The sequence below is a fragment of the Macrobrachium rosenbergii genome, chromosome 42, assembly GCF_040412425.1.
Source record: "Macrobrachium rosenbergii isolate ZJJX-2024 chromosome 42, ASM4041242v1, whole genome shotgun sequence".
Classification (NCBI taxonomy): Eukaryota; Metazoa; Arthropoda; class Malacostraca; order Decapoda; family Palaemonidae; genus Macrobrachium; species Macrobrachium rosenbergii.
In genome coordinates, this window is record NC_089782.1 from 53,948,175 (window position 1) to 53,975,173 (window position 26,999).

The following is a 26,999-nucleotide window of genomic DNA, read 5'->3' on the forward strand; positions in this document are numbered from 1 at the left end:
TTGGCACGCTGAATAAGCGTCCTTGAAATTTTAGATGTCTGACTTTCTTTATTGCCTTCTTTAAAAGAAGGTCTTCTGCATAGTCTAACAGATCCGGTGTTGGAGTCTGACAGAACCTGACAAGTGGAGGGGGTCACCCTACCCAACTCCACCCTAGGCCCTTTGAAATAATACTGTGGGCCCATGGACTGAATGTCCAATGGTCCTTGAAGAGGCGCAATCTCCCACCTACCTGGGGATGCTCATTTAGTGGAGGGCTTACTGTCTCTGGCTCCTCTTGAGCCTCTACCTCGAGATTGGAGCCTGGGACTGTGTCTGGATCTAAAGCTTCCCCTACCTCTATTGCCCCTGAACTGGCGGTAGTTCTGAAAAGTCTGAGACTCATAGGTAGGGTTAAAGGCCGGAGAGACATAGGTTGTTGAACCAGCGGGATGGTGAGCCGGTTGGTTCAATAAAACATACTGTGGATGTCCTTTGGAGGTGGAAGGCTGGGCAATTTGGCCAACTGGGACTGCCTGAACAATTGTCTGGGTCTGGGGTGCCTTGTAAGGATGGAACCTCCTAGACCTCTTTCTGCCTTTGGGTTGGGGCCCCGAAAATTCTGACGACTTCCTCTTAAAGGGGAGTCCCCAATGGATCCGGAGATTTTGGTTGGCCCTTGAGGCCTCACTGATCACCGAGTTGACCATGTCCTCGGGAAATAGGTTGGTCCCCCAGATAGAGGATTTCATGAGCTTGTTCGGCTCGTGATGGATGGTAGCGTCAGCCAGAACAAATTTTCGGCAGTTCCTCCTTGCCACTACGAAGTCAAACAAATCACTCTGGAAAGAGGCCAGAAGTGATTTGGTCAGGATCCTGAACAGAGGTTCATCCCTATAAACAGCAGACGTCAACTCCGCCGAGGTGACAGAATTGATAGACCTGCTGAGACGGCACCTAGCCTCATACTCAGCTTTGATCAATGACTCCGGAAGCCTGGGTAATTGCTCACTGAAAAGATTCGAAGCGCACTCCGAATCTAGCTTACCCACTGTAAAGGTTTCCGGAGCTCCAGTCCAGCATTCCAAGTCTGCTGGGAAGAGAAGAGAGGTAGGCTCCGTCTCACGAAGCTGTGGCATAGGCTTCTCCTCTGCTCCGGCCTGAAGGGTTAACTCCGCTACTTTAGAGGTGCAAGGAGTTGGGACATCCTCATTAACGGTGAACATTGTAAATCGACCTTTATGAGGGGTCAATCTAGTGTTCAAACACTCCCAGTCAGATAGGATCCTAACCCATGCCGACTGCGCTTGGTCCCTAGGAAAGATCACTGTTTCTTTGGGAACCTTATCTTCCCTTACCAGGGCTTCCTCGGAAAGCCGAGCATACCCCGGAAAGGGAAAAACAAGATCTGCCGGGAAGAACTCGTAATCTTCCACAGGGCGGGTGCCACAACCTTCGATGGTTAATTTACCATTAGCGAAGGGGGCATTGAAAGCGAGGCGCCAAGGGTTACAATCCTCATAAGCTGGTAGCTTAGAGGCGTCTGGGATGGCATAGGACTGTTGCTGAACTGGGCCTGAACTAACCAGTCCGGCCAGCGATTCTTCTTGTGCCTTCAATCTCTCCGCCAAGGATTGAACATACTTCCCTGACGACTCAACGGTCGAGACAAGGTCGTGAGACATTGCCTCGAACTGAGAAGCGACCTGTTCAGAAAGCATCCTCCTCATTGACTCCGCGAAAGCTTCAGGGTCGAAGTCAGGTTTTTTAGACCTGCTCGACTTTGTTCTCGACCCCTTAGAAGGGGGAGTAGCTTTCTGGGCGGAAGTCGAAGGTTTGGGAGTCAATGATACCTTGGCGGAGCTAGTTACAGATGGGGTTTTCGGGGGTTTAGACAATTTAGGCAGAGTCTTCGTCTTCATAGAGGACTTCACCTTGGGGATCACCGACCCCGAACGGGTCCCCAAGGTGGAGCTCTTAGAGAATCCTTGAAAGGATGAAGACGAAGACGCAGGTGAACTGAAAGACAATGGGTTAACTGGTCTACCTGCCTCACTTACATCCCTACCTTCCTCCAGGTCGATGGCCATTGGTTCGACGTCTAGGTTGATGTTGGCCACTTCCTCGGCCACTTCACCGCACAGCTCCTGATCTTCTGGTGAGACCTGGGTCTCAAGCCTAATCTTGTTGATCAGGGGTTCTGCTACTTCGGGGCTACAGCTGCAGAGGCCCTAGCATTAGGGTATAAGATATTGCAGATATCCTCTGCCAGCACATAAGGACGCCCTGACCAACGTTGACCAAAGCCGCCAACCCAGATCTTCAGAGTCGCCAGAGACGAAGCTTGACGGGACCGAGGGACCTGTTAATCGAATACCATGTCAATAAAAGGATAGATAAAGATATTACTTATGTCAAACATAAACAAGACTGTTTGAAATAACCGAGTTAAATACAATTGAAGGTTGACGTACCGAATCATCAACCACATCTGAATAGAGTGCGTAGCATACGTCGCAGCCGTCTGGGTGCCAGACGAGGTGGTCGTCGACCTCAACTGCACAACCAGCATGCGACCTGCATGCTACGTGGCCACAGGGTTGCTGCAAGTAGGCGTTACAGCCTGGTTCCTGGCAATGCACCACCTATAATAAAAAATTTGATACATGAGTATCTAAAATAGGCGGCGGAATGGCTAAACTAGTAAAAACTTAAAAGTAAAATTATATATTTCTCCATGCCGGAGTTGAGAACTGTGGATACGGCGGAACTCTCCAATGGAAATCTAAAACAGGTGGGCCAAACCTGAGTCAGATCACGCCGGAAAGCAAATCCGGTGACGCCGGAGCGTCACGAAAATTAACCATACACACACAGAATTCAACAACCGGGGAGGACTAGTCGCCGGAGCAAAGGTTCGGAATGAATAACCGAACACAAAAACTAAATAAATAATAATAACAATAATATAAACAATATTCATTCCGGCTCCTCTACAATTCCGCCGTAAACAAAGCAACGACGCTCAAGCAAAAGTCTTATTAAGAACTAAAGCGAGCTAACGATAGCTGCCGGAACGAGTCCGGATGACGGAACGGTAGGGAAGCAGGAGCAGAAAACAAAATTATAATTACTATTAGGAAAATTCATCACCGCTCCTCTCCAATTCCGCCATAAACAAAAGGCAACGACGCTCAAGCTAAAGTTTCTACTAGAAGCTAAAGCGAGCTAACGATAGCCGCCGGAACAAGTCCGGATGACGGAACGGGGAAGAAGCAGGAGTGAAGCAAGGCGACAACAACAGGTCAGGTGCCTAGGCACCTTCCACGAAGTGTCATCTCAACCGAAGGGGCAAATGAGCTAAGCTCTAAAATGCCCCCAAGGGAGAGCCAAGACAATAGAGACTGATATGAAAAAGCGGGGGTGAGAAATAAGGCGAAAAAATAAACATTGTTTCTATCGCCTAGCCTAACCTCCTGAAGACATCTTCTGGATATGTAGGCTAGGGCTCGCCAAATTAACGAACAAGAAAGAACACTAGCGCCAAACCCCACCTTCCGAGATGAAAAATTCAACTGGTCAGGGAGGAAGGGCCTGCACTCAAACTCGAACGAAGGCCACCCAAGAAAACCGTACCTACTTAGGCCTATAAGCCAAAGAAGGAAGGAAGACTGGGGCCAACTTAGCCTACCTTCTAAGAATCGGCCGAGCCAAACTGGTCAGGCAGGCTAACAAACGCCACCCAAACAGACTCAAGAACTGATACACAATACATGAAATGGTATAACAACACATTTTAACAAATGTACCTACGTAATGCATAAAGGAAAGCTAGGCTAGGCCCAACTTTCAACTTCTAAAAAATAATAATAATAGTCGATCGCGTGAGATCAGGCAAAAATTGAAACTATCATTAATAGAACGTAGTAATTTAATATTCAATCGTCTTGGACGAAGGAAGGCATTCAAATAATAAGGCTGAGGGTAGCCGCCACGAACGAACACGAAATGGCGGTCCCCAGCCGATCAGGCGAAAATAATAAACGGGACTTATATAACCCGATCGAGTCCCAAAACATTCAAAATTGAATACTCAACTTGGAAGAAGATGCGCCTTGATCAACTGAAGCCATCAGGAAGAGATAAAGAATCCGTAAAGGAAAATGCAGATGCAAATCTAGCACCACAAAAAACCAACGTGTTGTTTATAGAGCGTGCTATAAGCAGATGATGCATTGTGGGTAGAATTAGTAGTAGCGGTGGTGGGACCGTCGTATCGGCACCTCTTAGGCAGAGGGGTTTTGGTGAGGAGGAGTCTATTGGGTTAACTGTCTGTGGTAGTGGCTTCCACTCGCTCCTAGATGACATACCGACATCCTATAAGGATGTATCGATCCAGAGGTAGTAACTCTGGCATCCTATTGGCTTTTTTCTCTGGTATATCTAGCAATACTTATACCTAGAAATGTGTGCTGTATAGGGACATTTCACTCAGCGACACAGGACAAGCCCAGAAATAGGCAGTTCTAAGTGTTTTTACAGGGGTTTTAAGTATTTGTGGATTTTAGCAATTCGCAGGGTGTGTGTGTGTCTGTGGTACAGATCCCCTGCAAATACGGGGGGTTTACTACATAAACAAAAATACAGAAGTAGAAGAGTAGACTAGATTAAGTCTTGCAGGAAAAACATCAAGCAAATCTTGGGCTGATTCGTACAATGTGGAAGACTCACAGTCAGGTGACAAGGGATGGGTTAACTTCAGAGATTACTGTACAGTGAACCCCCCGTATTTGCTGGGGATGGGTACCATAGGCCCCCGTGAATAGCTAAAATCCACGAATACATAAAACCCCTCTAAAAACACTTAGAACTGCCCATTTTGATAGTTTAAACACAAGAAAAACCCTGTAAAAATGCTTATACCTGAGTATTTTAATAGTTTTTCACAAAAAGCACATTTATTCATGAAAATTATCTGAAAATACAGTAATTAGTGAATATTTCACAGTGAAAAATACCGTGAATGGGCGAATTTTCCGCAAATAATGGGTAGATATGTTCCATAGAGAAACCCGCGAATGCGTGAGTCCACGAATCATGAGAACGTGAATACGGGGTGTTTACTGTATAACGGGGTGTTTACTGTATAGTCACATAGAAAAAATTGAAGATGAAGAAGAGGTTTTGCTAAGATTTGAAAAAAGAAGCGTAACTGAAGCTACAGAAAAAGAAGTCCAAAGTTGGAGAGAAAACAAGGTATATCAGGAGGTAAATGATGCTGGACAAAAAGCTATATCCACAAGATGGATAGTAACTGAAAAGGTAAAAAAAGGGGGGGGGGAAGGATATATAAAGCAGGATTGGTAGCTAAAGGTTTTGAAGAAGAAATGGCAGAATGGGAAAAAGACGCTCCTACATGCAATGCCAAAATTTTAAAATTTTGTTTGACAGTAATAAAACTGAAAGATTGGAATTGTTATACATTAGATGTAAAAACTGCATATCTACAAGGTGACAAAATACAAAAGGTATATTTAAAACCACCTAGTGAAGATGGTTGGAGTGGATTACAGAAATTGAAGAAAACTGTTTATGGGCTCAATGATGCAGCAAAGGCATAGTATTGTAAGGTGGTAAAAGTGGCGAGAGAAGTAGACTGAACCCAATATATTCTTTTGGAGGAAAGACAATAAATTGAATGGTGTTTTATGTACACATGTAGATGATTTTTGCTATGGAGGAACTGAAGGATTTTTAAAGGAAACAATTGGGAAATTGAAAGGGAAATTGCAAGTAGGAGAACAAGAAAGTAAAAGTTTTAAGTATATAGGAGTAAAATAGTAGACCATAAGGAAAATGGAATTTGCCTTAATCAGTGGCAGAATATAAATTCTATAAGAGAACCAGAAGCTAGAAGATTTACAGGTAACAGAGTATTAGGACAAAGGGAGTTAACAGAATATAGATCAGTGGTAGGACAGTTGAATTGGGTATCACTATACACCATGCCAGAAATATCATACGCTGTTAGTGAATTAAGCAAAACTTTTAAAGAAGGAACAACTCAAGATACAAAAAAGCTAATTAAAATAGTGAGAAAAACTAAGAGCATAGTGGGAGAAGTGATAATAAGTGAGTTAGAAGAAAAGATGCAATGGAAAGCCTATGCAGGTGCTTCATTTGGGAATACTGAAGATGGTCATGCAAAATTAGGTTATGTGATACCTTTGACAGATGGTAAGAGGAAAAGCCCCATATGGTGGAAATCCAGAAAATCCAGAAGAGTAGCAAAGTCCACCATTGAAGCAGAAGCTCTGAGTGTGGGGCAGGCAATAGAAGGATTGATATATTTCAAACATTTGTAGGAAGACATAGTAGGAGGGAGAAAACTAAAGCATTGGTTAAAACATAGTAAAACACTAATGACTGTAATAAAATCAAGTACAGGAGTAAGTAATAAGAGATTAAAAATTGATATTGCAGCAATAAGAGAAATAGAATCTGGAGAAATAAAGGAGGTGAGAAGGATAAAAGGAAAGCATCAAATAGCTGATGTATTGACTAAAGCTGGAGTTTCAGGGGAAAGTATTAGAAATTATGTAGAGGGTTAAGAATTGGATAATACTGGAGATTAGAGGGGATTACGATAAGAAGAGGTTGGAGGGGAGGAAGAAGGAGATAAGTGTGATTATATGTTAGTTTTAGAAGTTAATCATTATTTTATTTTTATTTTCTGCATTAGTGAAATGGTATGGGCATTGCAAAATGTATACAAAGCACATGTTTAATTCTATAAGATGTTTTTATAGCAAAGCATTCTTTATGTTTAAAAGTATCTGTTCTTGTTGTGAAGTCCTAGGAAGTGACGTGATAGGAAGAAAATGGAGGGAGAAAAATGTAAAAAAAGGCTTACAGAGTGTTGAACAGAGTGTGGGGTGGTAGAGAGAGCTCTCTGATGGTTAGGTTGTTAATTTTGGGTTGTAAGTTTGTTTTGTGGTGTTTTGTAGTCATAAGCCGGATTATATTATAAAAGAAAAACAACGTAAACAGGTAGGTGGATGGCGTAATTGTAGCATTTTTGGACGGGTTAGGCTAGAAAAACTTTCATCTTCTGTCCATAGACTTGAAAGTTGATGATTCCCCAGAGTGGCACCCTAACCTTTGATAAAACTGTCAGAAATCAACTGAGGTCTCAGCTCCTCACCTGAAGACTTATCCCTGACAGAAACCTTGAGCGTTCGTTCCACCACTCTAGAGTTTCCCAAAGGAATGTTGGAACAAACTTGCCTTAGGTAAACCTGTACTGGTCTCATCCTAAACCCAGCCAGGACTACAAATTTCTCAAGGAAGGCCATGTGACTTAAGAGAGAAAGTCATTACTTGCCTGCTGAATGTCCTTAAATCCAAATCTTGCAAGCAGACAGAAAATTGTTGACCAATTTTTCCACAGCAAAAACCTGAAAAACAACAACTAAAATGGAGACGGAATCGTCTCCTTGAGATTTACAAGAATCCCTAAGCTTCTCATAATGTGAAGAAGAGTGTCCTTTGCCCTCAGAATCCCCTCTAGAGACCTGGCCAAGATTATTATTCTTATTATTATTATTTGAAGGGAGTAGACCCTCTTTTAAACAGGTCTTATTAAAAAAGATGGCTGTATTATGTGAATTTATCTTATACAGTGTCTTTTCTATTTTCCTTATGATTCGCTTTTCAGGCTCAGCGATGTTAGTCAGCAACTGGCCAATATTCATATTGGAAAAAGGATAGTGTGTGGAATGCAGGAAGTCTTTTATTGGATATTTCAATAAAAGACTTCCCGCATTCCACACACTATCCATTTTCCAATATGAGTATCGGCCAGTTGCTGACTAACATCGCTGAGCCCAAAAAGCGATTCATAGGGAAAATAGAAAAGACATTATAAGATAAATTCACATAATACAGCCATCCTTTTTAATAAGACCTATTATTATTATTATTATTATTATTATTATTATTATTATTATTATTATTATTATTATTATTATTATTATTATTCAGAAGATGAAACCTACTCATGTGAAACAAGCCCACAGGGGCCATTGACTTGAAATTCAAGCTTCCAAAGAATAGTGTTCATTAGGAAGAAGTAAGGGGAAGTAAAGGGAAATACATAAAGAAGAGATCCCACTTATTAAAAAAGAAAAAGTAAATTAAATTAATAGATAAAAATGTATCAAAATGTAAGCAGAATAGTATTGGGATAGTACTGCATTGCATCTTTGCTTGAACTTCTGCAGTTCCAACTGCACGACATCCTCTGGGAGGCTGTACCAGAGTCCAACAGAGTGAGGAATAATGGACCTCTAGAACTGGGAAGTTCGACAGCAAGGCACATTTACTGCATAATGGTACTGCTGTTTAGCAAATCTGGTTGCTCTCAGCAGGTAAAAGGGATTAGAGATCAATTGTGAATGTGAAAGATCTCTGTTGAAATACAATTTATGAAAAAGTGACAAGCAAGAAGTTCATCCGTTGATGGTCTAAGTCATAGCTGCTACTGTTACGAAACAGAAACCTACCACCATGAACAACTTTACCTAAAAGAGATAAATCTCTGGCAGAAGCAGACGTCTACACCGAAGAACAGTATTCTAGTAAAGACAGCACAGACAACCTACGATTGCATTGATTTTATCACTGTTATAAATACATGAGGCCTTACGAACAATACCTAACTTTAATGTGGCATTTGCTGAAACTTTCATTAGATGTTTCTCAAAAGTTAGATGCGAGTCAAAAGTTATACCTAGAATAGTTACAGCTTCAGACTCATTCAGCAAAGTTCCATCCACCTGAAGAAGAGGATGGGGTGGGAAATCTGTAAGAGATCTGCTTATCAACAGCATTTTTGTTTTACTGGAGTTCAGCCTCATACCCAATCGACTAAACCATTCACTAATCCAGTACATGTCCCTATTAAGGCTGAGGACAGTTTCATTTCTCATAGGTGGTGACTTTACTACACCCACAAGTGTTGCATCATCAGCATACTGAACTATCTTGTTTTCCAGGCCAGCAACCATATCACTTGTATACACTAAAAATAAAAGTGGAACTCCAGACAAAATAGGTCTTGGTTCACTAAAGAATCCATCCACGGCAACTCGCTGCTGCCTACCTGTAAGGAAATCTTGAAGTAATCCTAAAACATAACCACCCACTCCAAGATTATAAAGTTTATAAATAAGTGCCTTGTGATTTACTAAATCGAAACCAGCACTACAATCTACTTAAATTACTCTGCACTCAAAACCCTTCTCAAGGTTCCCTTGCAAATGGCAAGTCAATTCTGAAAGAGCATTGCAGGTACCTAGCTGCTTCCTATACGCATATTGACTATCAGCTAACAATCCTTTAGATTCCACAAATTTATATTACTAAGCTTGCGCTCACCCGCAAAGATACTACGTCGACATACAAATCTATAGAATCTACTTATCTTGGAAGACAACACACTACAAACTTTTTTTTAAAAAACAAAGAAAAGAAACCATCAGGATCTTCTCCACCCCAGCCATCAAGATTATCCAGAATTTTCTTAATATCTCTGGAGCAAAATGCAAATTTTGTAAGAATAGGGACATCCTCAGCTGATTGCTTACCTTCAAAAGTTCGATGAAGCAGTTCAGCCTTTTCCCTAGAGCCAGTAACCAATCTACCATCATCTGTTAGTAGCGGTGGAATGGAAAAAGTTAAGTGTACCTTAGTTTTACTAGACCACTGAGCTGATTAACAGCTCTCCTAGGGCTGGCCCGAAGGATTAGACTTATTTTACGCCGCTAAGAACCAACTGGTTACTTAGCAATGGGACCTACAGCTTATTGTGGAATCCGAACCACATTATAGCGAGAAATGAATTAGATGAGCCTGACCCAAAGATAGGTGTTGCAAATTTGGTCCACCGCAGACGAGGCAGAATAATTCCTTCAAGTTTCCTCTTCAAGGAATTATATATGCCTAACAGATGACACCATCCCCTAGCGGGGGAACTGTCCTCAGTCCACAGCAAAGACCCTTGAACTGAAAAACTTTGTCTTCGAAAACAAATCAAGAGGAACTTTCGAGACAGAGGGTGAACGGGGATGTGAAACTAGGCCTCTTGCATATTTAAGGCAACCATCCAGTTGTTCTGCTGAGTTGGCAGCTAGAACTGTACTGGACGACTCCACCGAAAATGGAGTCACACATACAAACTTGTTTAGAAGGGAAACATCAAGGATTGGCCTTCCCCTCCTTGTAGCTTTGGGAACAAGGAGCAGACAGCTCCAAAATCCTGGATACAAACCCATCACCTGTTTAAGAGCATGCCGATCACCTGTTGCAGAATACGAGCTTTTCCAGATGATGTACATAAGAAAGAAAGGGTAACGGAAGAACAGAGAGAGATGGAGGTGACATGAACAGAATCATGTACCTACACCACCCATGGATCCATCCTCAGATCCTGCCAGACTTGCCAGAAGTTGGTCAGTCAGCCCCCAACTGGGCTCTAAGGGCAATTTCTCTCAATCCTTGCCACCTTTTTGAAGTTTATCCTTTCTTTAGAAGGACTGCGCAAAACAAAAGTGCCTCTGAAAACCAGAGGAAGAAGGCTTGGAACAACTTTCAGCCTTAAATTCTGCTGAAGGAGCAAAGACAGGAGTGGCAGCCAGACATTTCTGAGCACCTCTATAAAGGCTGACCCAAGTATTCCCTATCTGCAATTTTTACATCCTCCAGAATGGCTTGAAATATCTCAGAACTAAGCAGAGGACGTAGAGGATGTTCAAAAACAACAGCTGCTTTCTGAGATAATGAAACCTAATGGGTCAAAAAAGAACAAAGTTGCTCATAATGCTTAAGAATTACATTCATAAATGCATGAGCTGCTTTACCTGAGGCATCAGTAATAGCCTTATTGAGGCACCCAAGGAAATCTAGCACATCACAGAGATTAAAAACTCCTTCAGGGGAAGGGGATTCTTATAATTCATTCAAGAATTTTGCTGCAGCACTCAAAGAAAATTCAACATAAGATAACACCTCCACAAAGTGAAACACTGAAAAGATTCTGCTCCAGAAGAAGGCCAAACGACCTTCCTTTCATCCAAACCTCTACATTTCATAGATCTGGAAGAGCAAAGAAACTAACATCTTTAGCAGGAGTACAGGAAGTCCTCGGTTATTGGCGGCATCAGTTAACAGTGTTTTGGTTTTACAGCATTTGGCTAATGATGTTGTTAACCAGATTTTCAAGAGATTTTCAGTGTTGGTAAGCAGTTTAATGGCTTCGGTAAGCGGTTTATCGGTGCTGGTAAGCAGTTAACGGAACCGATAAGTGGTTTATTGGTGCTTACAAAGTCATAAACGCCATTCATTACCATAATTATTGCCGATTTTTGGTTATCGGCGCTCGGCCAGGAACGGAACCCCCACTTTTAACCAGGGACTACCTACTGAAAAAGTTCTGCTTTATAAGAAGGTCAAATGACCTTCCCTGTATCCAAACCTCTACATTTCATAGGGTCTAAAAGAGCAGACCTGGCAAATAATGGTTTGGCCAACTCATGTGCTACTGTCACAACAGTGAGAAGGGTGAAGGGAAAACTGGGTAATCAATGTAGACAAGAGAAAGAGCCCTCTTGCCTTTGGTCCTTTCATACTCAATCACTGTGTCAAATCAAAGGCCCTATTCTGGCCACAACCAACTACTGTACAAGAGAATTCTTTCATATTGGTTGGTCTGTCTTATGGAGCCCTGGTGGGGACATTAGAGTAACTCCTTGGAGGACACGCAGCGGCTACCAAAATTAGGTTTTTCCTTTGTCAAAAACTATTTTTCTACATGTACATTAAAAATGTATATTTTTTTAAACAGGTATACATACTTCCACTATGCAAAAAATATAATTTATAGGCCAAACAACATGTCTTCAAACAGATAAAAGGACAGAAGAAAACAGAGATTTTCCTTTGGGCATACTCACCCCTCGTGTTCCCGACGAGCATCCCGCTTTGCTTCTTTATGAAGATTTTTAACTCTTTCAATGAAAAGAATGTGATTCACAGCTTTCGCTGTACACTCTTTGCAGCAGCCATTTTCGACGGATAATGTTAACGGGAGGTTTAATTTATTTATGGATTCCGGTAAATGAATTCCACACGGTTCAGATGAGAGTAAGCTTACCTAGAAGTACATAAAAGATATAAAATTATAAAAATTATTTGGGCGCAAAAAATCCCATGCTATTCTTTAAAATAATCACTAAATAATTCCTTCCCAGGATATACTCTGTTGTGCTAAACAATACTATGCTTAAACAACTGACATACTTGTTTAAAACAACTAATTTGTGAACTTTTGATACACACACCTCATAAACTCCTGTTCTATTCTATACACCTTTTATGTGAACAGAAATAAGTCACACTGAATGGTGCTTCTATTGAAGGAAAAATTATGTAGCCTATTAGACATGAGAAACATACCCTATCTAGAAACTTGACAATACTGAAATAACATACCCTATCTAGAAACTTGACAATACTGAAATAACACACCCTATCTAGAAACTTGGCAATATTGAAATAATGTGACTAAAAAGATAATGGTATCAAATTATTGAAGTTACAGCCCTTAAAAATTTTGCTCTCATAGATTCAAGACTTGTAAGCACATGCTGTAGGAAGGAAAACAGTGACACTAACAATATTACACCCATATAAAGTAATCAATCATATTACAGTAAGGAAACACCAACAAAAGAAGAGAATTAGCTATTAACCCTTAAACGCCGAGCCTCTATTTACAAAAACGTCTCCCGTATGCCAGCGACGTTCGGTGAGTTAGCGCGAAGCGGAAAAAGTTTTTTCAAAAATCACAGCACGCTTAGTTTTTAAGATTAAGAGTTCATTTTGGCTCCTTTTTTGTAATTGCCTGAAGTTTAGTATGCAACCATCAGAAATGAAAAAAAAATCATTATCATATATAAATATTGAAATATATGACAGCTCAAAAAAAAAAGGTTTCATATATAATTTTATACAAATCATGCTGTGAGCAAAACGGTTAAAGCTAACGGGTTATTTTGTTTTTCTTTGTATTGTACACTAAATTGCGATGATTTTGGTATATAACAAATTGTAAAACGATCAAAGCAACACAGAGAAAATATTATCACAAAATGATGCATGAATTAAACAACGCGTGGACGTAAAAAATGTTTTTTCAAAATTCACCATAAATCGAAATATTGTGCTAGAGACTTCCCGTTTGTTGAAAAATGAAGCTAATTGATTGAATATTACTAGACTGTAAGTGTTTTAGCTTACAATTGCAGTTTTCGACCATTTCGGTCGAGTTAAAGTTGACCGAAAGTAGAATTTTTTCTATTTATCGTGATTTATATGAAAATATTTCAAAACTGATAAAAGCTACAACCATGAGTTATTTTCTGTTGTATTGTACATGAAATTGCGCACATTTTCATATATAAAACTTTATGTAACGACTAATATAAAACTGTGCAAATATTACGACAACGTGACGAAAGAATTTCTGAGATGTTCAGCAGAGTTACCGGGCAGACGTAAGGAAAATGTTTTTTTCAAAAATTCACCATAAATCGAAATATTGTGCTAGAGACTTCCAATTTATTGCAAAATGAAGGTAAACGATTGAATATTACTAGAATGTAAGAGTTTTAGCTTACAATTGCGTTTTTTTACCATTTCGGTCGAGTTAAAGTTGACCGAAGGTTGAAATTTTGGCAGTTATCGTTATTTATGTGAAAATATTTCAAAACTGATAAAAGCTACAACCATGAGCTATTTTCTGTTGTATTCTACATGAAATTGCGCACATTTTCATTATATAAAAGTTTATGTAACGACTAATGTAAAATGATGCAAACATTACTACAACGTGACGAAAGAATTTCCGAGATGTTCGGCCGAGTTACCGGGCGCAGATGTAAAGAAAAAGTTGTTTTTTTTCAGAAATTCCCCATAAATCAAAATATTGTGCTAGAGACTTCCAAATTGTTGCAAAATGAAGGTTCATGATTGAATGTTACTAGAATGTAAGAGTTTTAGCTTATAATTGCGTTTTTTTACCATTTTGGTCGAGTTAAAGTTGACCGAAGGTTGAAATTTTGGCAGTTATCGTGATTTATATGAAAATATTTCAAAACTGATAAAAGCTACAACCATGAGTTATTTTCTGTTGTATTCTACATGAAATTGCACACATTTCCATATATAAAACTTTATGTAACGACTAATATAAAACGGTGCAAACATTACGACAACGTGATTTAAAGAATTTCTGGCGCGGACGTAAGGAAAAAGTTTTTCAAAAATTCACCATAAATCGAAATATTGTGCTAGAGACTTCCAATTGGTTGCAAAATGAAGGTAAATGATTGAATATTACTAGAATGTAAGAGTTTTAGCTTACAATTGCGTTTTTTGACCATTGCGGTCGAGTCAAAGTTGACCAAAGGTTGAAATTTTGGCAGTTATCGTGGTTTATATGAAAATATTTCAAAACTGATAAAAGCTACAACCATGGGTTGTATTTTGCTGTATTTTTACATGGAATTGTGCACATTTTCATATATAAAACTTTATGTAACAGCTAATATAGAACAGTGCAAAAATTACGACAAAATGACGAAAAAAATTTCTGAAATTTTTGGCGAGTTACATGCTGCGGGCGTAAGAAAAAAGTTTTTTCAAAAATTCACCATAAATCGAAATATTGTGCTAGAGACTTCCAATTTGTTGCAAAATAAAGGTACATGATTGAATATTACTAGAATGTAAGAGTTTTAGCTTACAATTGCGTTTTTCTACCATTTCGGTCGAGTCAAAGTTGACCGAAGGTTGAAATTTTTTGTGTAGTCGACGTCATGAGTACGTCCACTTGGCACCCAACAGACAATTTTAGTCGACGTATGATACGTCCAGTAAGCGTTCAAGGGTTAAAAAACTTAATACATGCTGATCTGGACTAGGACCAGGTAGAGAGTTGAAGCTGTTTGAAATAATCAACATTCCTGGCAAATGCAGTTGACACTGTTTATACATACTGACATGTTATTGAAAAGTTCTGTAAAATACATCATACTGTACACAAAAAGTAAAATCTTTTGTTGTCTCTAGTAAGCAACACAATTTGATAGGTTACAAAAAATTTTTTTTCCAAAACACTGTATAATAAGTCATGCTTGGCCAATAACAATCCACAAACCTCTTTCACTTTGTGTGTTTTTGTCTGTGTTTCTTAGCACAGCCTTGACTTTATTTTTTTTCTTTGTTTTGCTTGATTTGCTGTAATGTATTTCATTACAAGTTTAGTTGACACTAAGTATATCATAACAACACTCAAAAGAGTACTTTAACACTGTTGATATTTCATCCTCAAGCCATGCAGCACTGCCAACCATTGGAAAGTAGTTTTTAATTGTTTAAAATCTATATATATTAAATATCCTTGGTCCCTGGTCTGGTTATGTCAGATAATGAAGATCCGCATAATCGAGGGATTGCTGTATTATCTTCATTATTTAGTAATTTAACAAACTGATAAAAATACTCGACTCCAACAGAATTCACCCAAGGAGTTTATCTTTGATATGATAATACTGTATTTAAATTTTACCCAAACAACGTACTGTTCTTTGAAAACTTGGTAATTAGATCAATTTAAAATAATGAAGAAATTGAAAAATTTCTTTAATCGATTTATTGACTGTTGGCTGAAGCCGAGATATTCGTTCAAGATGCGTATAACTACTGGTGCTTAATCGCATTCCGTGCATCAGGGAATGGGCCATGTGGGATACCGTATTCATTATGTATCAACAGGCAAAAACAAGTGTGGCCAAAACAAAGACGAGATAAAACGAGTTCAGTGTGGCATTCTTTTGATTCAGAGAATGCAAAAATCCAAGGTGGGATTTGATTTGGTTTAATTTGTTGCTACCAGACTCCTTATTCCATAAAGTATGCCTTTCATTGGAGATGATGGGTTTAAGATAGGGATGGTTATATTTGACCTTATCATTGCCGTTGCATCACTGGCTACTTTACTCACATCTTCATTTCCCCTAATGCTCACAATGGCAGGGACCCAACGTATTTGAACATTTACACATTATTTGTGAAATGTAAACTTAATCTGCATTAAGAAGGAATTTTTTCTGCACAGTAGAGAGCTTCAACAGCACTTCCAGAGACAGCAAAAATAACAAATTTCTATGGTGGCTCTTTCCAATATTGTACTCTATGAGTAATGAATTTATTGTATAAATTTCTGCTATGAAATCAGAAGCATCTTTTTTTTATTAGGTCAAATGGGAGCAAACCTACATCCAATAAAGATTTGGAACTGTCAGCATACATTGCAGAGTATGGCCAATCACACCTTATAAGTTGTTTTGTGTCTTGTTTACGATGACTGGAGGCAAATGCAATTTTTTTTTACAATAAAACACAAGTGTACAAGTCTGGACCCTACAAGTACTTTGGGGCAGAGGCAATTCTTGTTCTCAAGGAAAATGATCCTCATACCTACTGACAGATGACCAAACTTTAAGAAAATGCTGAATTCACAAAGAAAAAGAAAGATGCAAACATTTTTATGAAATTAATTATTTGGATACCTATCGACTGTTAAGTTAGCTTACATTTTTGCACTGTTAAGAGCAATATGCATTCAAAATAAACACAAGAATAATGCTTGGCTTATCTAAATATACTATCTGTAATCAATAGTTTCCCACCAGGTGTCATTAGAATGTTTATGTTATTGTAAGAATTCTTCATGACCACCTGTCTAAGGATGTGGGAAGGCTGGGTGGGTTTCCACTTTAACAGTACTATCCACATAGCTAATGTTATTATGAAAATTTTCATTATTTGGGATGAATCTTCCCTACTGTTGAAGCTAGTTGACTACCACACTGAATGAGGATGGTGGGTTACTGAAGCCAAGAGAAACATCCACAGCCTAGAAAACTAAGAGCTTTTCAAAGGGAAAAAGCTTCTACACACTTTTACCTGTTGCACAATTCTTCCTAGTAAGTACTGGCACCAGATGATGAATCCACAGCAGGGTTTTAGGTCCTCACAGCAAGTCTTGTAGGAAGGTCCTTACAGGGGAAAAAGGACTTTACCTCGCAGAGTACTAATGACTCCTGCCAGAGTCACATGCCGAAACTCAACAGTCCAAAACTAAAGACAACAACTGCCTTCAACAATGAGGATATACTCCTATATATACCAATATGTATCTTCATGCTCCCCAAACTATAGGAGAGAAAGACAAGAAAATCATCCCTGCCAGGAGGACAGAACTCATGATACTGCAATTCTCATACAAAACCTTGATGTTTCACAAATAACACGAGGCAAAAAAGGGATTTTGACAAAGGAAAAATCTATTTCTGAGGGAGGCCCTGTGTCACCCGGTGAAATTCCTTCTTGCACGAATTTCTAGGTATAAATATTGCTAAATATACCAGAGAAAAAAGTTATCAGGAATGCTGGATTTACTACCACCAGATCGAGCGTCTTCTTATATCAAAAAGGCGTCGGTATGGAGAAAGGTGAGTGAATAAATCACAGCCACAGAACCACACTCGAAAGATATCCCAATGGCAAAATCCCCCGGAAGAGCGAGGAGCCGTTCCAGCTCCCCACTCACCCGACCGCCAAGCGGCGACCCCAGCGCCATCTGAACTCATTCCAGTCTAGCACCACCCCCAGGCTTGGCATGCCAAAGCAGGGGGGGAAACCAGATACTGGGAGGGTCACCGGGTGACACAGGGCCTGCCTCAGAAATAGATTTTTCCTTTGTCAAAATCCCTTTTCTGAGTTCGTCCCTGTGTCACCCGGTGAAATAGTAAAGGAGAATCATGCCAAGCCTGCTAAGATACAAAATAAACAAAAGGTGATCATGAACAAAAACACATGCTATGAACAAATTAGGTTTAATATGCGATCTGAGCAAAACAAAGATAAACAAAATACAGGTAATTACAGGTGGAATAAAAACACCCAACAATACAAAGATATAGATAGGTACACATAGATTATACATAAGGGAGTACATAATATACCTTAAACAATATCAAAATGTGAGGTACACAAAGCATAAAATAAAATAACACAAGTACCTCCAGGCTTAAATCTAAATACACAGCATAACAGAACACAATCACCAATACAAACAATAATGATAGCAATACTAGTATCAATATTGAGGAGCAGGGCAGTGAGGCATGATTGAACCAGGAGAACAGGCAGAGAAATAAATGAGGCAGGTGGGCAGGGGGAAAGGATTAGGGTTAAGGATAATTAAGGTGGGGGGATGACACTCCCCACAGCCACTGTAGAGAATTTCAGAGCTTCGAGTGATTTTAGATAGTGGCGTTTAAACACTAGAGGTGATTTCCATCCCGTATACTTGGTAAGTTCAGCAAAATCCATATTATGAAAATAATTAGTAGAGGTAGCTACCGCACGGATATCATGAACCTTCGGAACTGAATCCGGGTTGGCCTGTTTAATGAAATACAAAATTTGTTGTCTTATAGCATTCAGAGAGAGAGTTCCACCTTTTTCCCTGATGAAAAGAGGACCCGACATACACTGAGGAGTTCTTTGTAAGAAAGCTTTTAAGGTAAAGACTGGGCATAAGGACCGGTCCTGTGGAAGAGGCACCACCTTCCAGGGGGACCACCTGTCCTGAGGGTCTTCATTTTTCACTAGAAACGTAATATCAGGGGAAAGGAGAACTTCTCCCAGCGGGAGGAAATCAATGTGATCATCACCTCTAGAGAGAGCAGACAGCTCTGAGATTCTGGCACCTGAAGCTAAGCTAATCAAAAACAAAGTCTTCCTTAACAGATCCAGATAAGAGCATTGTGAGTTATTAATATCAGAGGCCAACTTTAGAACATCGTTTAGGAACCAGGTAACCGAATGTGGGCGTGTTACCGGTCTCAAACAGGCGCATGCTCTAGGGATGGAGGAAAAGTATGAATCTGTAAGGTCAATCTTGAAGCCATCCAAAAATACCTTCTTTAAGGCTGATTTAGCTGTAGTAATAGTCTTAGCTTCAGATGCCTTCAAAAAGGATGCTAATTTTTTGACTGCTGAATCATATTGCCTGAGAGTAGAATCTCTCTTATCAGATTCTAGAAACAGTGTTAACGGGATCAATGTTTGCTCCCTTTTTAGCAGCAAATTTTATAAAGTCCACAAAACTAGGGCATTTTGAATTCTTAAGGAAGCTGACACAGTCTTGGTTTGTACTACTTGGGTCAGTCTGGGTTTGGGTATCCGATGACACCGCAACTTGAGCTCCAGAAGCAGAGGGAACCAGTTGCTCTTCGGCCAATGGGGGGCTACCAGGGCTAGTTGGCCCTTGAATGACCTGAGTTTGTGTAGTACTTTCAACAACATGTTTATTGGGGGAAACAAGTAGATCCTCTCCCAATTGTTCCAATCTATAGTCATTGCGTCCGTGGCGTAGGCATGGGGATCCAGATTGGGAGCCACATAACAGGGAAGCTTGTGATTGCTCTCTGTGGTGAACAGATCCACTTGGAGTCCCGGGACCCGGCGGCATATCCAATTGAACGATTCCCCGTCCAGAGACCACTCCGTCTCCAACGGAGTAGTTCTGGACAGAGAATCTGCCACCACGTTCCGCACCCCCGCAAGGTGGGTGGCTGACAGATGCCAGCCGTGCTTGTTCGCCAGGGAGAAGATGGCTAACATCACCTGATTTATGCGACCCGATTTGGAACCGCCCCTGTTTATGCAATGAACCACCACGGCGCTGTCTAACACCAGCCTGATGTGAATCTGGCCGGCGGGGAAAAGTTTCTTCAGAGTTAGAAACACTGCCATAGCTTCCAAGGTGTTTATATGGAACTGTCGAAACATTGTAGACCATGTCCCTTGTACTTTTTGTTTTGGTGAGTACCCTCCCCAGCCGCTTAATGAAGCGTCTGTGTGGATTACCAGAGCTGGGGGAGGAAATTGAAGGGGGACAGACTTCAAAAGGCCTTTGACTACCGACCATGGTCGAAGCCTTGTCTTCAAGATTTGCGGGATTGAAGAGACCCTGTCTCTGAGCCTGACATTGGCTCGTCTCCGCCACACTCTGTTTATGTCTTTTAGTCTTCCTTTCAAGAGCAGGTCTGTTACTGAAGCAAACTGAAGAGAACCGAGAATCCTCTCTTGAGACCGGCGGGATGCCGCTTTTGCCCTTCAGAAATTTTCTGGTAAGGCGGCTATCTCTCTCCGCTTGGCTGGCGGAAGGGATAGCCTGTAAGAGGTTAGGTTCCACTGGAGACCCAGCCACTGAAACCGAGACTCCGGAGTCAGGCGGGACTTCTCCCTGTTCAACTGAAAACCTAAGGACACCAGGAACTCGATCATTATAGCTGTAGCCTTCCGACACTCCTGTATGGATGGGGCCCAAATTAACCAATCGTCCAGGTATGCTACTAGAGAGATCCCCCGGGATCGTAGCTGTTGAACAACTGTTTCCGCCAGCCAAATATCCTGGGGCTATATTGAGCCCGAAGGGCATGACCCTGAAGGAGTAGGCCTGTTTCCCTAGTCTGAAACCCAGGAAGGGAGAGAAGTTCCGCGCAACCGGGACGTGATAATAAGCGTCTGAAAGATCAATAGAGGTGGTGACAGCTCCACGCGCAGTAGAGTCCGTGCCTGGGCAACTGTAAGCATGCAAAATTTGTCGCATTGTATGTAGAGATTTAGACGCGACAGATCTAGAATCACTCTTTGCTGGCCGGAATCTTTCTTGGGGACAGTGAACAGCCTGCCTTGAAATTTGAGGTGCCTCACTTTCTTTATTGCTCTCTTGTTGAGAAGCTCCGTCACAAAGTCCTGTAGAGCTTTGGAGGAGGGTTGATGAAACCTGATCAGGGGAGGGGGGTCCCTGATCCAGCTCCAACCCAGGCCCTTGGACACAATGCTGTGTGCCCAAGGACTGAAGGACCACTGGTCTCTGAACCAGTATAGACGTCCACCTACCTGACTGGTCTCAATGGGAGGAAGCAGGTTTGTTCCCTCTACCACGGCCACTTCTCCCTCGGGAGACGGATCCAGCTCTACCTCTGTAGGGAGCTCGGCCTCTACCCCCTGCGCTTCTATTAAGGCCGTGAAAGACCCCACGGCCTTCATAGGTAGGGTTGTACGCCGGTGAGGAGACGTACGTGGCGCAGCAAGGGATTGGGCTGGTTGAACCAGCACATACTGTTGGGGATTGAGCCTTAGAGGTGGAGGTTGGTTCACCGTTGAGACCGGAACTGCCTGAACTACTGTCTGGTGTTGTGGTCTCCTGTGCCTTCTATAACGTTTCCCAGGCTTATGCTGGGAACCGCTAGACTCCGGGCCCTTCCGCTTAAAGGCGGAGATACCCCACCGGGAGCGCAGACTCTGGTTGGCCCTGGTTGCCTCGACCAGGACACCGGAGACTTCGTCTTCTGGGAAAAGATTTTCCCCCCAGAACGAGCTCTTCATGAGCCTATTAGGCTCGTGATGAATGGTGGCATCAGTGAAGATGAACTTTCGGCAGTTCATCTTTGCCACCATGAAATCAAATGGTCCGACTGGAACCCTGCTAACAGGGATTTAGTCAGGACCTGAAACAAGGGCTCCTCAGCAAAGGAGACGGCAGTCACTTCTGAAAGGCACAGCGAGTTCAGAGACCGGCTCAGACGACACCGTGCCTCGAACTCAGCCTTTAGGAGAGCTTCCGGGATCTTGGAAGCTGCTCACTAAACTGGTTGATGCAGTAATCTGCGTCCAATTTACCAACGGTAAATGTGGACGGAGCGTCCTTCTGAAGTCATCACCCCAGGAAGATCAGAGATGTAGGGTCTGATTCCCTAAGCTGAGGCAAGGGTTTGCCATCCAAGCAAGCCTGAGCGGTTCCAGAACCTTGTTCAGGCAGGGGTGGGTAGGTTATCCCCAGGGAAAACATCGTGTAGTTGCCCTTGAAGGGGGTCAACTTTAAAAGTTCTCCGCCCACCACTCGGAGAAGGTGCGCAGAGAGCAGATTGCGCCTGATCCCTAGGGAAGATCACTGTCTCCTTAGGGACCTTGTCGGCGTACCCAAGCTTCCTCCGTCAGCCTAACGAAGCCTGGGTAGCGGGGCAAGAGATCAGCCGGGAAGAACTCCAGCTCCTCCAGGCGTCTGGTACCTAGTCCTTCAATGGTCAAGGTATCCTCGTGGCGAATAGCGCGAAGAGCGAAACGCCACGAGTTCCCAACATCAAAAGGAGGGAGGGTAGCAGTGTCAGGGATCTGGTACTACGGTCTGGCCCCACCGGAGCGTGCCATATCAGCAAGAAGATTCTCCTGACTCTGCAGCCTCTCCGTCAGCTTAGAGAGCTTGGCCTCCACCTCCAAAGAGAACTTCTCAAGTAACATCCCCGCAAACGCCTCAGGGTCAAAGGCAGGCTGGCGAGGAGGGCTGGGTTTGGCTGCCCTCTTACTCGCTCCTCTGCCCGAGGTACCTGGTTTGCTCCCGGAGGCCAAAGGTTCAGCAACCTTGACTTCGGGACGGGGAAAGGGATGCCTTGCAGGAAGACGAGGACTTGAAGCCCTTCGCCTTCCACGAAGTCTTCAACTTGGGGACAGTAGATGGAGCCCTGTCCTCAAGATAGAAGACTTAGCAAAGCCCTGAAACGAAGAGACAAAGGATGAAGGGGAATCAAAGAGGGCGCCCGCCCCCACTGCCTCACTTACCTCTCTACCTACCTGGTCCTGCTCGGTGTTCATGGGCTCCAGGTCCAAGTCCAGAGCGGCGACATCCTCTGAAACCTCCGCATAAAGGGGATCCTCTAGGAGTGGCTGGGTCACAACCCATATCTGCTGTATGATGATAGTGCGCCACGTCAGCAGGAACGGCCGCAGCGATCCGGGCTCCGGGTAAAGAAGATCTCTCAGCTTCCTGTCGAGGACATAGGGCTTCCCCGACAGGAAGTTCCTCCCAAACCCAGCCACCCAGGCGCGGAGAGACTCTAGGGCCTCCTTCTTGGAGGACTCATCAGCCTGAAAGGGGGGAGCAGGAATCAAGGAGGGGCTAATATACCGTAAATTATATAAGCGTTAAAACATAAAATATAGCAACGCAGCAAACTGTAACTATCATGAAGAATGAAAGAAAGCAGCTTACCGACTCGTCCTGTATGCACCCGCAAAGCGCGAAGCAAACCTCACAGCCCTCCGGATGCCAGACGATTAGGTCATCAAGCCAGACCGCACAGCCAGCGTGGGTCCGACACACCACATGCCCGTAGGGTTGGTGAAGGGTGGTGGTACACCCGGGCTCCTCACAACGAACAGTCTGTAAGTGTGAACAGTAAATGAACCTCCAACTCTAAGAAACTTAAACTAAGCAGGCTCAGGTATTTTCAAGTTGTACCACCGGAGTACTCCGGCGGAATGAAAAACCCCCGTCAGAGACGGGCCTACCAGAAAAGTAACTTAAAATTAGGGTAAGCAAAAAACCCCCCGACTGCCGGAATACTCCGGCGGAACGAGGGAGCTGAATCAACGGGACCTTTACCACAAGGGATGCCGGGAATAAGACGGCAGAACCCAAGGATAAGATCACCGGACTCTAATAACAATAACAGAAATAATTATAAATCCGACGGCGGGGTGAGCCGCCGGAAGCAAAATAAATGCACACATATACAGAGGATGGTAACATAATCGGTTAACAATGGTACAAAATGCCACACTCCCCGGAGTCCGGCACCACCCCCTCCAGGGGATCCCAAGCCTCAACCGCTAGAGAACAAAAGAAGGGTGAGGCTAAAAACACCACAATTCCACAAGGGCAGGTGTAAGCGCCAGTCAACCCAACTAGAGTATCCCGAACGCCGGAGCAAACGCGGAACAAGGCTGAGAAAAGTAACCCTGAGAAGGTTCGAACACCTGCTCGATCCTAGGAGAGCGGGTTAACAAGACACTGAGCTCAGCAAAATGCCATCGGGGACCAGCCCTGGGAGCGAGCGAATCCCTCAGCCAGGAAAGATCTCACAACTCGGGGTGGTCGACGGATACCGACATCACCACGCGAGAAAGAGCTGGGCCAGGAAGGCCAGGGTAGGGGGGTGGTGGGAGAAGGAAGGGGTAGGCCAGAGCAGAGAAAACAGGAGACTGGGGAAGATGCCTTCACCCGCTCAACTGCAACCCGACCACGCTAGATAATACCAGCTGGAGAGATCATGGCCTACTCCGAATGAAGGGAAGGGAATAGCGGCTAAAACTCTCCATACTCTCACCCCACACATAGACGTAGCCTATGCATGACATAAAGGGGAGAAGGAAAGGGAGGATGAGGAAACAACAGGGAGAGAAATTTCCGTGTCGAAGACCAACCAGGGCCAAGCGGAAGGGAATGCTATAAAAGCATGGAGGAGACACACCCACAGAAAAAACCTCAACCCCTCCGTAAAGAAGGCGGAGGACTATGGGGCTCACTCCACAACCCAAGCCACGGACAGAGGATGGAACAACAACAGAAACTCCCTCCACCTGCTGATCCCCTCCTCTCGCCTAACCTAACCCAGGTGAAAGGGAGAGCAGGAGGCCAAAGGTGCAAAAACAAGCCTAATATACACTAGGCACAATAATAGGATAACCAGAATAATAAATCACCATCCATTGTGCATAAACAATAAAATAAATTGTGCTTGTGCTAGGCGCGTAGCCTAACCGAGAGAGGCGACAGGAAGTTAATAGAAAAACTGAACCTGACGCCCCCCGGTAACAAAATCATAGTATACAGTTAAAAACATGATGTCAAGCACTAGCAAAATAATAATATAATAATTATAAAGCTAAAACTGTCCAAGGGGAAACATCCTGGGGAGTCACCTAAACGGGAAGATGACGGGAACCCATGCGGGAACCCCAATGATACGGTCAACAAAATTATCGTTTGAGAAACACCGAAATAACCCAGCTTAGGGAAAACCACCAGGATGAATCCTAGGGGCATAAAAATAAGCAAGAGCCGACAAGGAAAAGCCCAAACAGAACAAGCTGGACGAGCGTACCTCGCGGACAACATGGCTGGCTGGGGGACGCCGTAGCGTCATAACAAAGCCACGTATAATTAATAAATACGGGCTGAAACAGCCAAATTTATCATAAAAACCCCACAATAAGATGGTACTTAACTTGGATACAGTAAAGCTGCTCGACGACATGGTTGAAAACAGGAAAAAACAGCCAAAAGCACAAGCCAACAGAAAAACAGTGAAAACAATCACGTGCTAGAAAAGGAATGAGTTCAGATGGCGCTGGGGTCGCCGCTTGGCGGGCGGGTGAGTGGGGAGCTGGAACGGCTCCTCGCTCTTCCGGGGGATTTTGCCATTGGGATATCTTTCGAGTGTGGTTCTGTGGCTGTGATTTATTCACTCACCCTTCTCCATACCGACGCCTTTTTGATATAAGAAGACGCTCGATCTGGGGGTAGTAACCCCAGCATTCCTGATAACTTTTTTCTCTGGTATATTTAGCAATATTTATACCTAGAAATTCGTGCAAGAAGGAATTTCACAGGGTGACACAGGGACGAACTCAGAAAACTGAATTATACTTCCACTACCACACAGGCATAATGAGGTTTACTTTAAGAAATGGTAAAAGATCCAAATTCAATTCTGAGTGTGCTGACATTGTAGAATATGGGCATAGCATTCTTAAACACAGGAGTTTTTGGCCTTCTAACACCAAAGAACACATTCTTACTCCTATCCTTAAAGGTTTAAATCTGGCCAGGTAAATTCTTAAGAGCTCTACCTTGACATAGCAGAGGTTCCTTTTCACTGCCTACTAACATAGTTAAATTAGACACCGTCAACAATCTGAGATGGGCTTTCACTAAACATCGTTTTAGCTCTGAAAATTAGAAGAAAAGAGAGAAATCCCCTTGAACAATGCCTACATTACAAGAAAGGGATTGATGCTCATTAATACGCTTTGCCGTAGCAAGACCTATAATAAAATGTCTTCATAATTCTTAAAGGATGCATTATTGAAAGGCTCAAACTGAGGTAACATCAAAAACTGAAGGACTGCATCCCACTTAAATCATTAACAACGATAAGAGGATATCAGGGTTTCCAGCTCAAAAGACTGGACGACCTCTTTCAAATCTAAGTCATGCGAGATATTCAAAACAACACAGAGCAATATCCTTTAGCCCTTCCACCCTAGCCACAATTTATACAGTGGGTCGCTGCTAGATCGAGGATCAGCAACTGCGGCTTCAGTTAATCCCAGGTTTTTTTGTGGACCCTATCTCAAAATACATCACGGACAATCCAATAATTCACAAATTTTTTTGCAGAGCAATATTCATCAATTACCATATTTTCATGACTATATACATTTTTTATAAAAAAAGATTTACTAATTTTCAAATAATAATACTAATCAGAAAAATATCAATAAAAATGCCATTTTATAATAAAATAAGTTTTATATGTACTTACCAAATAATTACATAGCTACCGTTTCTACCTTATGCGGCAGCTCAAAATTTAAAATTCGCGGTAGCATCCCTAGGTGAGTCCGCAAATCATGAGAGCATGAATATGGGGGGGTTTACTGTGTATATATGTATATACAGTTAACACTCGTTAAGACAGACAAATTGGGGGGCCAGGGTGTCCATCTTATCCGATAGTCCGGTTTAACCGGTGATATATATATATACACACCTATAAATAACTATAAATATACTGTGTTTCATTATTTTTATAAATAGTATAGATAATAAACCAATGTAGAAATGTTTGAATTAAAGCTCATGGTAAAATATGAAAAATGAAGAATAAAACATGATAAAAATTATAGAATTCAGCCAAATATGTAGATGCCTAGGCCAAGACATAAACGCATAATTGTCAAGTAAAATGAAGTGGAGT

General features: G+C 42.3%; 1 protein-coding gene across 3 annotated transcripts in view; it reads right to left on the reverse strand.

Moving 5' to 3' along the window:
- Positions 1–26,999, reverse strand: part of LOC136828427 (ubiquitin carboxyl-terminal hydrolase 48-like) — a 487,389-nt gene that overhangs the window by 210,569 nt on the left and 249,821 nt on the right. For all 3 annotated transcript variants that reach the window (XM_067086475.1, XM_067086474.1, XM_067086476.1), the window contains exon 11: positions 11,991–12,190. In XM_067086475.1, the coding sequence (XP_066942576.1) occupies positions 11,991–12,190 (200 nt within the window). The remainder of the gene's footprint in view (positions 1–11,990; positions 12,191–26,999) is intronic.